This window comes from Lissotriton helveticus, chromosome 1_1 (genome assembly GCF_964261635.1).
Source record: "Lissotriton helveticus chromosome 1_1, aLisHel1.1, whole genome shotgun sequence".
Lineage (NCBI taxonomy): Eukaryota > Metazoa > Chordata > Amphibia > Caudata > Salamandridae > Lissotriton > Lissotriton helveticus.
This window is the reverse complement of record NC_136057.1, coordinates 1,585,223,772-1,585,235,007: the sequence shown is the minus strand read 5'-3', so window position 1 is coordinate 1,585,235,007 and position 11,236 is coordinate 1,585,223,772. Positions and strand designations below refer to the sequence as shown.

General features: G+C 50.2%; 1 protein-coding gene across 1 annotated transcript in view; it reads left to right on the top strand.

Moving 5' to 3' along the window:
- The first annotated feature begins 309 nt into the window (after window positions 1-309).
- SPRYD3 (SPRY domain containing 3) overlaps window positions 310-11,236 on the top strand; it is a 686,433-nt gene continuing 675,506 nt past the window's right edge. The window contains exon 1 of the mRNA XM_078687302.1: window positions 310-515. Coding sequence (XP_078543428.1) covers window positions 433-515 — 83 coding nt within the window. The 5' untranslated portion in view covers window positions 310-432. The remainder of the gene's footprint in view (window positions 516-11,236) is intronic.

The window sequence follows — 11,236 nt, the reverse complement described above, 5'->3', positions numbered from 1 at the left end:
CCCATCATTGAACTGATCTGACCCAGGATTGGGTCAAACGAACTCCAAGGCAGGTCAGCACATTATTGGGGGCAGGTCAGAGGTAACTGCAGGTCTTGCAGGACCCTAATTGGAAAGAAGCTTCCCGCCCCCAAAGATGTATGGCCCTGCCAGTGTTACTTGTGGGCAGGGGCGGCAGGGCACAGACACGCCTAATATTAGGAAAGAGGTGTGGCATGCAAGGCAACCATGGGCTGCAGCACGACGGCGCCGCACAAAGCCTTGAATCCGCCGCACACTGGGGGCATTCTAGGCCAAATTTCGTTAGACCGCCCAACACGATTTTTCCTCGCGCAATTAGGCAAAATATCGCCCAATTGTGCGAGAACTAGCCCAATCTGGCAACCAGTTTCTAAGGCACTTCAGGGCGGGCATCCGGTGGTGCCGGAAGGGATGTCATGTCACCCGGGAAGTAATGTCACCTCACTTGCCTGTGCCGGCATTTTTAGGAACACGGAGGATGGAACTTGGAAAAGGTACACAAAAAGGGAGAATAATCGCTCTTCTTGGCTATTCTGAGATGCATCATTCAGCATCTAACAACTTCAAAATGTGCATCCAGCCCCTGTTTTCGGATTACTTTAAGGTAAAAACGGGGTCAGCAAAATAGTGGGATCGGATTGTACTCCGAAATGGCGGGCATGCACCCTGTAACAATTGAGGGGGTATTGGTTATTTTTTATTTTGGCATTGCATTGCTTTTAAAATATTATTAAGTTCTGCAGCAGTTTCCTTCCTCGTTTAATTGTGGCCTGCCTTTGAGCATGCTTTTGGAAATGAGCACAATTCGGTTTTATTTTACTTAAAACTAGTCAGCTGCCTATTTAGGCCTTAATAATGTGTGCATCCTATGTCCATAGCTGCCAAGGTTTCAGATTGCTATGTGTAACATTTTCATAATTTAAGTGTAATCATGAGTGACAGTTCAACGACTATGAGTGACACTTTTTCGCAAGCAAAATCAAGCAATGAAGGTATGGGAAACATATAAATATCCAAATTTACATCCATTTGAACAACGAGAAACTCTAAGTTAATTGCTGCAAAGTATAATAAAATACTTAGTCTGCCGCTGGTGACATAAGCAGTAATCATGGCTGCACTGGAAAGCTGACAGAGGAGGCTCTCATTTAGGTCACAAATAGATTATGGAAACTCAAAAAGCATAGTTTAAATATTTGTGAAGTGAATAGTTGATTTTTTATATGACACTAGCATTAGGATGTTAAGCTGTACCTATCCACAAGCCAGGATGACACCTGAAAAAAAGCATAGCTGACGGTGTGAGGGATTGAGGTGGGCCCAGCTGAAACTGAATATCAAATGACTCGATCACCCGAAACACAACAGTTCACATCAATAAGAACAGACTCCCATGTCGCCTCTCCTTGACCTGAACAACCTTCCAAATAAACACACACACGTCAGTGGCTGTGGACCCAAGCTCACAGTAAAAAAAAAAAAAAAAAACGTACTTGGAAGTCTCTGCACTCAGCCACAGTTCCAATGCTGGCTAGGGGACCGGGTCGCACTGGTAACTCGGGAGACTCTTGGGGGCCTTTAGAACTACTGCAGGTGAGTGCAGTTAATGGTATCTTAGCTCACTGCCGTCCGTCGCCGCCGATAGTGCTTTTAAAGCCGTCTTCGCAGCACATGCCTGGAACAGACACAATTCTGTCTGTGCTCCCACCCTTGAACACAAGTGAAGGCCGGGCAGCAAGGGTTAATCCCTAATGAGCATTTATTAACATCGCTCACTGCTGCAGGGACACATGACTGATATGCGTCTCTGGAGCCCTCAATCGGAAGTCTGGCAATGCCTCTAATAGATGGGCAGTGCACACACTGATGTAAATCCCATACATATGGGCAATCAAGTAACACCAATGAAAAGTTAAAACGGGAAGAAACAATCTACCGGCTTTGTTCCAATCGCAGCAGCGCGGAGGATCTTTCCTGATTTTAATATTTTACTGCAGCCTCCAGAACATTATATTGAGGAACTCCAGCCTAAGCCACCTGTAGCGCTCAGGCCACTTTTAAGTCTGTCTCACGAGTGCTGATGTTGCGGTAGCCAATGGGCACTGTCTATCCTTACATCAGGTAAGGTAAGGTAAGTTTATTATGCATAGTTAATTAAAACCAGTGCAAAACGTTTTACAAAAGAAAGTTTTAAAATGACTTAAAAATTTAGTTCATTATTATCATCATTAAAACACATACAGTAAAGCCCAGTCTAATATACAGGAGCGTTTATCTTAAGGCAGGGCAACATATTCCCTTAAGTCCTGAAGAGCGCCTATATATTGCCTATGTCAATGGTCGAGGTGTTTTTTTAACAGTTTTTGCTCGATCATTGCAAGGAACTTTACGTATCTACAGTTCAGTTTCGTGTTTGCAGGATTCAGGCAAGCGAGCACCGCTTGCCTTCTGGTGCGAGTTCCTATCTGCTTGAACTGGTCCTTTAAGAGCTGTTGTCGAGCCGGCCAAAACTCTATGCAAAGATAGGCCATATGAAGTATGTCACCCTTCTCTGTGTTACAAAAGGGCAAGCTTCCTGGCCGTTGCTCCTAAGCCATGGTGGGAAATGCTCTCTAGTAGGCAAGACCCCCTAATCTGTTTCAAGAACTTCAGTTTTGTGGCCTTAGGATAGCCCTGGCTGAAATATGATTGTGGTGCCAGGGATTTGTATGAATTTAATGTCATCCATGCATGGTTTCTTTTGGCAAATGTTTCTTTATCCTCTAGTAGAGAAAGAGATTTGACGGTTTTCCAGACCAGTTTTTTGAACGGATTATGCCCGAGTTGCATATCCCAGATTGTAAATAGGCTAGTGGCCCCCAACGCTGCCTTCAGATAAGATCTTGCCTGAGATACATCCCTGCTTTGAATATCTTGCCATAGCAACGAATTTAGAGTGTTGGTAGTGGCAGAGCGAAGTTTGTGGCAGCAGATAATATAAGCTCCCTGTCTAGCAAGAACTTGTTTTTGTAACCCAAATTCCAGCCTGAGTTGGGCAGGCGATGTGTAAGACGGGAGCGAAAACATTGTTCTGTAGGCTTTTATCTGGATTGTGTCCAGGTTCTTGGAGTCTCTCCCGCGTAATGCCTCGCTGCCATAACAGATAGAAGGGAGTAACTTAACCTGAATAACTTTCAGATAAGGAGTCAAAATTGGTCCCGTCAGTTGGTTGGCTATACTTTTTAATGTGGCGGCAATGCAAGACTCTCTCCTTTTTGCTTCCAGTTTTTGCAGTGCAAATGAACCCTCTCTGTCGAAGATGACACCTAGATATTTATAGACGGATGCTGGCTCTATTTTTTTACCGCCTAGGACCCAAGACTTCTGAAGCTTTTTATGTGTGTTTATCGACATGGTGCGTGTTTTGCTCAGATTTATTTTGAGTTTGTTTTCCGTGGCATAAATGTGCATTTGGTTCAGAAGCTGCTGGAGGCCGATGTAGGTATGGCTAAGTAGCACCACGTCATCTGCGTACAAGAGGTTACTCAGAGATTTCCCTCCCAACCTCGGGGAGTGGGAGTTGCTTGTGTTTAGTACGCCTGATAAATCCGCCATGTACAGATTGAACAATATTGGGGCGAGCACGCACCCTTGCTTGAGACCTTTGGTGGTGTGAACTTTAGATGACAGATGCGTGCCGCCTCCTAGCTTCACCTGCACCCAGGTATTAGAGTGGAGAAGCTTCAGCATACTTAGAGTTGGCTGCGGTATTCCCCTTTGTGCCAGTTTCCCCCAGAGTCTGCCTCTCTCGATGTTATCAAACGCCGCACTAAAATCAATGTAGCACATGTGCAGCGGCAATTTTTTTTGTTTTTGCTGCATCAATCATTAGAGAGATAGCCAGAATGTTTGTAGCTGTTCCAGTATTTTTCCGGAAACCGGTCTGGTTCAATGGTATGATCTGTTGTGAATCCGCCCATGACACAATCTCCTCTAGAATGGTTCCCGCGAAGTATTTTGCCTCATTATCAATGGGGGCTACTAGACGATAGTTGTTCGGGTCCATTTTGTCGCCTTTTTTGTGTATGGGGACAATCGTCGACCCTCTCCAGGATTCTGGGATTTTGTTTAAGAGTCTGACTTCCAAGAATAACAGTTGCATAATAGTGGCCCATTCTGTGTTCTTTTCCTTAAAAAGAGCTGGTGGTATACCGTTAGGTCCTGGAGCTCCTTCTTTCCTGCCCTTGCAAATCTGTTTTGTTATTAATATGGTTTGCTGGGCGGCTGTTGTATCCGTGATGATTTCAGGTAGGCCTTGCTCTCTCTTGGTCAGTGGCCCCGGCAAGGACGTTATAGAATCAGACTCTGTTTTGTTGGTTTTTTGTGCTCCAGCATGTTCCGGATAGGCATTGAAATGGCTGGAAAGATAGTTGACCCATGACCGTTCAACAATGTGCGAGCCTAGGTCTTTGTGCTGTGGACGCAGAATCCTGTTAACTGATTGCCAAAAGCGTGCGCTGTTACTGCTTTTGGTGTCATGTAGTAATTTTGCCCATGTTTCATTTTCAGCATCTTTTTTTATGTTCCACTTTATGTATTTGAGCTCAGCTCTCTGTTTCTTCAGCGCTGTGCGATGGTGTGCATTATCGGGGGATGTATGGAAGGAATGCAGTGCCGTCATGTCGGAAATAGCCTATAGTTACTTTATAGCACTGCAGCTCAGTAAAGTCAACCCCCAAGCATACTGGGAGCTGTGGGCCTTCCAGAGCACAGCTGCCAATCTAGTTTTTTGTTTTAATCACGCATCATTACTGTTAGACCTGTCAGCCCTTTGGGTGGTCCCTCCTATTATTTATTTATTTTGTCCCTTTTTGCCTCCTAGTACTTTTCATTTTTATGTTCACTGGAAATTTTTGGTGTTGTCCTACGGGTTAGGTGCTACCTTGTCCCTATAACTTTTTGAGGCCTAGATGTTCCCTTATAATGGTGAAAATTTAGTCACACAAAATGGTGGCTGGTAACTGCCACAACTGAGTACCTCAGCAACTGGCGCCATAGGAATGTATGGGAAAAGCTCCAGAACCTTCCAGCTGGTTCTGGTAGCCTGAGGCCAGTCTATATAAGGGTCAGAACCAGGGCGGCCATTTTAGAAGTGACCAGAGAGTGTGGGGCGGAACTGGTGAGGAGTAAGGCGACTTGGTGAGGAGGAACGTGCACTGTGAGGGGATAGATCGACCTGTGGGCTGTGGGCTGGCTGCCTTTCCGTATTGATGTGACCCCTTACCTGTCGACCAAATCCTGCCACCGTAGTAACTTCACTAGCTCCAAAATATACCCCCTTCTTGACTCTGAATGCCCAGTAAGAGCTAAGGAGCGAGGAGAAGCCAATTCTGAAGTGATAACGATCACAGCGGGGTAACCCGATTCTCCCCTGATACTGCCGGAAGAGAACTAGCTGGCAGAGCTGAGAGGCCAACCCATTGCTGGCGCGCTGTGTGAGGGAGTCGAGGACCGGACCCTGGTTACCGGAAGCAAGACTCACCGTGCGGAGGTCCCGACCCACTAGCTGTCATCCCTTCTGTGGAAAAGTGCCCCCCCTTCTCCTGGCCACGGATTCCTTCCGCTGAGGTGTGAGAGCGGGGATCAGCCGGTGCAGCCGGAGGGCAGCGGGGGCTCTCGGAGCTCCAGAGGCAAGGCTTCGGTGACGTCGGAGGAGGCGTGAAGACGCCAGAAGAAGCCGGGCGAAGGCGGAGCTCGTCGTGGGTGGAGTCGGCCAGAGGAAGCCCACGGAAGTCGGCCGAACGCCTCTACGAGTCAGCGGGGTGAAGAACGCCTGACTCCCGTTTCGAGAGTAGAGGAAAGCGAGATAAACCAGTCACCAGCGGAGCAGTCCTTTGATCAGGGGCGTAGAACGGGCGCTGACTGGGACTCGAAGACAACTCACCATTAACGATGTAAGCCGGGAAGGGGGCGGCAGGAACCAACGTGTCTGGGCCTTAGTTGGTGGCAAGCTGGAGAACTAGGCAGTAACACACAGGCTTGGGACGACAGAAGCCAGACCATTGACTTCACGAGCAATACTCCCTAAGTACTGGATCTGCTCACTCCAGTGACTGCCTTATTTGAGCAGGAGTGACTTTGGAGGGGAAGAGTATTCTGGGTCATTGTTCAGTCCTCAGCCATTGGAGATCAGGGCAATAGGGCTGGGGCAGGAGACAAGAAAGACGGTTCTCAGGGAATAAATTGGGGTAGATCCCCCAGGGCATTACTGTGTTCTTATGATATTCAGGACCTTCTCTACAAGAGCAAAGTAAAACATATGGCTAAAGGAAATGTATGGATAACCTGCCTGTTTTCTTTTAATCATACAGCTGCTTGAGTCATTCTTCAGGTGTGCCAGTGGGGAAAGGTTTGCTGAATCATTGTACTTCTAGCTTTTGTTGTCCCTGTGTTCCCTAGGGTAAAGTACCTGTCAGTTTCCTCATATAAAAACGTTAATTTGGATATACATCTTATCTAAACTGTGAGATTAATGTCAAAAAGCGAAGGTGTAAGGATAATTACTGAGAAGCTTTCTTCTGAACAAAACGATAATAAGAATGTAATGTGAAACCTTGCAGATGTCAATAAGTAAATGGAGAGATATTGATTGAACTGAATTTTGAACCTTGCTAAGAGATATAGAGATACTGAAGAAACTTTTATAAAGCAATCCGTATTTTTCCAACCTGGTGTAGAGTCATTCTTTTTCTGGTGGATGGACGCTGAGTTACTGTTCTTGATGTGATGCAAGCTGAACACAATTTGCCTCTGAGTTTAGTCTTCCTACTCTGTGCCAGGCTACCCCATGTGAACTGGTAACCCCAGGTCTAACATAATTGGTGATCAGTGGTGGGATTAAAGCTTGTGCTTGCATCCACTTCGTAGTAACGCAGTGTATACCACAGGCCTACACCTGGAGTTTTCTCCTAGTGGACTCCCTAATTACAGTTTTGCTTTTCCAAATTCTTTCCTGGTGGAGGGTGGAGGAAGCCCTCACGTGATACCCTTCCTTGAATTCTTCCAAGTGGCTGTTTGATACCCTGTTGGCAAAATGGAATTTGATTTGGAAGAGTTGGAGACCTATACTGCGGCACAACTCAGAGAATTTTGTCAGAGAAAGGGGGTGTTTTTCTAGCGTGGTGCTAAAAAGGGAGAACTCCAAACCAGCTTGAGAGCATGGATGGCAGCTCATCCAGATTGGAGGAAGGAGGAGGAAGAGGGGGATCGGGACACTGTCATTGGAGTGGATGTACTGTACCGAACCGAAGGGGGGAACCTACTAACAGGTCCTAGGACACTTTCGAGGGAGGGCAGTAGTGTCTCTGAAAGGAGCTTGACCAAAGCCGAATTAGCTGACCGGAGAGAGAAAAGGCAGTTGAAGTGGGAGCTAGCTAGGTTGAAGAAGGAGAGGTAGGAAAAGAGAATGGCTCATGAGTTGAGTCTCAGGGAGTTAGACCTCAAGGTCTTGCAATTAGGGACTCCTAGTGCTCCTGTTGGTGACAGCGAACCAAAGACACAACCAGGGAACCCAGACCCTATTTGCCAAAGGACGTAGTCGCCAGCTACAGCGCAGGGGATGACATTGCAAAGTGGCTGGCTGCCTATGAGGTCTCCTTAAGAGCCCATGGGATATTGGAAAAACACTGGGGGGGTGGCTTGTATAAATACATGCCTCCTGCAGGAAGGGATACACTTTTGGCCCTAGACCAGGGAGAGCAGACCCACTAGCCCACCATGAAAGTGGCGCTGATAAAAAAGTTTGGGTTGACTCCAGAAAAATACAGACAGAAGTTTAGGAGCAGCCACAAACTGGGCACACAGAATTGGGTGGATTTCCTAGACTATGCAAAGAAGGCCCTAGAGGGTTGGGTGCAAGGCAGCGAGGTGGGGGACTACGAGGGGTTGTATGATCTTATCCTCAAGGAGCACCTACTCGAGAAATGTTTTCCCGAGCTTCGACAGCACCTGGTTGACAGCAAGCTGACCAGCCCCCGGAAGCTTGCTGAGGAGGCGGACATCTGGGCTAGTACCCAGGTGTCCTTAAAGGGGACTGGAGGGGATTCCCAAAGGACCGGACAGGGCACTCCCCAGAAGAAAGAGGGGGAGATAAAAAGAGGGAGTTCTCAAAAGGCCCCCAAAACAGTTTCCAGGGAAAGGGAACAGGATTCATACCCAAGGCTAACCCGCCAAGAAACCCTCATCCTGACCATAGTCAGCACCCCACGGTTGTCCGCTGCTATGAGTGTGGTGGGGTTGGGCACTATAAAGGTGATGTCAAGTGCCCAAAGAGACCACCCCCTCCCACTGGAGGAAAAGCCCCGGGAGTAGCTAGTGTAGTGATCGGGGAGGAGTTGCCCTTGGATAAGGGGGGGGGGGGGAATGGGCGGGTGTCACCTTAGTGTCCCTGGGAGATCGGGAGATGGTTCCTAAGATCCAGGTGCCCTCAAATACTACCAAGTATGGGCAGTGGGTCACCATCAATGGCCAAAGAGGGGAAGCTCTGAGAGACACAGGAGCCAGTATGACTATGGTAAGAAGTCATCTGGTGTCTCCAGAGCAGGTGATTCCACATGTACTCCACCCCGCCGCGATGGCTGACGGCAGAATGGGTCACTACCCGGTGGCCGAGGTTCCATTTGAGTGGGAAGGGGTTGCAGGTCTACTTCGAGTTTCCATAAGCCCTGCCATGCCAGTTGATTGTCTGTTGTGGAATGACATGGAGCACAATGCTTGGAAGGAGGTGGAATACCGGACTCATTCTGAGATGCTGGGTACACCTGACTGGGCCTGTTCCAGCACAAGTTCCGCGACTACCCGGAGGGGGAGTTCGCCAGGGCTGGAGCCTGAAACAAAGGCACAGCCAGCTGCCAGGAAGGGAAATATCCGGGGACAGGAGAAGCCTGCCTCGGCATCCACGCCCCGTGAGACGGATAGGCCACCTGTGGTGGTGGACCAGGAGTCCGCGGAGGGGGATGTTGTCTCCCTGGAAAACCTACCTATCCCTGTCGAGTGGCATGTGGAAGGGGGGCCTACCAGGGAGGAGTTTTGTAAGGGCCAGAAGGAGTGCCCTACCCTTGAGGGACTGAGTCGACAGGCCAAAGCCCAGGCAGCAGGTAACGTTACTGGGAACTACCATATTTACTGGGAGGATGGACTCCTCTACAGTGAACCCAAGGCACCAGTGCACGGTTCATCACTGGCCTTGGTTGTCCCTCAACGTTACCGAGCCTTTCTTCTAGAACTGGCTCATGAGATACCCTTGGCAGGACACTTGGGACAGGACAAGACCTTTGCCCGGCTTGTCCCCCACTTTTATTGGCCTCAGATGGATGTGGCGTCCGACACTTACTGCCGGACATGTGTGTCTTGCCAAGCCAGTGGGAAAACAGGAGTGAAGCTGAAAGCTCCCCTGGAACCACTTCCTGTCGTTAGCACCCCCTTTGAAAGGGTGGGCATCGACATTGTGGGGCCATTGGATCCACCAACTTCAGCTGGTCACAGGTTTATCCTGGTTCTGGTGGATCACGCCACACGGTACCCAGAGACAATTCCTCTGAGGACCATTACTGCACCTGCAGTGGCAAGGGCCCTGATGGGGATCTTTACCCGAGTGGGTTTCTCCAAGGAAGTTGTGTCCGACAGGGGGACCAACTTCATGTCAGCTTACATGCGGGCTATGTGGAAGGAGTGTGGGGTTACCTACCGGTTCACCACTCCTTACCACCCACAGACCAATGGTCTAGTGGAAAGGTTCAACAAAACCTTGAAAGGCATGATCAGAAGTCTGCCTGAGAGCCTGCGGAGGAAATGGGACGTCCTCCTACCCTGTCTGTTGTTTTCATACAGGGAAGTGCCACAGAAGGGAGTGGGCTTCAGCCCCTTTGAACTTATGTATGAGCACCCTGTGTGTGGACCTCTCAGCCTGGTGAAAGACGGATGGGAAAAGACTCCCAAGAAGCTTCCCCAGGATGTGGTGAGCTACATGCTGGCCTTCCGGAGCCAGATGGCTAAGTTGTGGAAACAAGCTTCTGACAACTTGGAAGCCAGCCAAGCTGTGATGAAGGAGTGGGATGACCACAATGCTCACCCTGTGGAGTTGGAGCCTGGCCAGAAAGTGTGGGTGATGGAACCTGGAGAGCTCAGTGCCCTCCAGGATCGCTGGACAGGCCCCTTTGAAGTGATGGAGAAGAAGGGTAAGGCCACTTACTTAGTGGATCTTAAGACCCCCCAGCAGCCCCTTCGGGTGCTCCATGCCAATCGCCTCAAACCCCACCATGAGAGGCCCGAAGTCATCTTAATGATGGTGACTGATGGAGCAGAGAAAACCTCACCGGGAATCCTTGCCACGCCACGGACCTTCGCATCACCTGAATCCAGCCTGCTGAGCCGTTGCTGCTCGCCGGACCCGCTGTGCGGGTCCCGCTTCGCGGACTCAGGCGGCTGTGGGATACTTGCTAGGGGCCTCGTGTGGACACCGGCAGGGCTGCGAGGGTAGAGCGGGTGGACTCAAACTCCCAGGAGTCCCCGCGCGCCCGTTGTCAGCTGGGCTCCTCTCCCTGCCGGACACGCCCCCAACTTAACACCACTTAAGCGCCTCCAGCCCGCACAGGAGTGGAAAACCTCACCGGGAATCCTTGCCACGCCACGGACCTTCGCATCACCTGAATCCAGCCTGCTGAGCCGTTGCTGCTCGCCGGACCCGCTGCGCGGGTCCCGCTTCGCGGACTCAGGCGGCTGTGGGATACTTGCTAGGGGCTTCGTGTGGACACCGGCAGGGCTGCGAGGGTAGAGCGGGTGGACTCAAACTCCCAGGAGTCCCCGCGCGCTCGTTGTCAGCTGGGCTCCTCTCCCTGCCGGACACGCCCCCAACTTAACACCACTTAAGCGCCTCCAGCCCGCACAGGAGTGGAAAACCTCACCGGGAATCCTTGCCACGCCACGGACCTTCGCATCACCTGAATCCAGCCTGCTGAGCCGTTGCTGCTCGCCGGACCCGCTGCGCGGGTCCCGCTTCGCGGACTCAGGCGGCTGTGGGATACTTGCTAGGGGCTTCGTGTGGACACCGGCAGGGCTGCGAGGGTAGAGCGGGTGGACTCAAACTCCCAGGAGTCCCCGCGCGCCCGTTGTCAGCTGGGCTCCTCTCCCTGCCGGACACGCCCCCAACTTAACACCACTTAAGCGCCTCCAGCCCGCA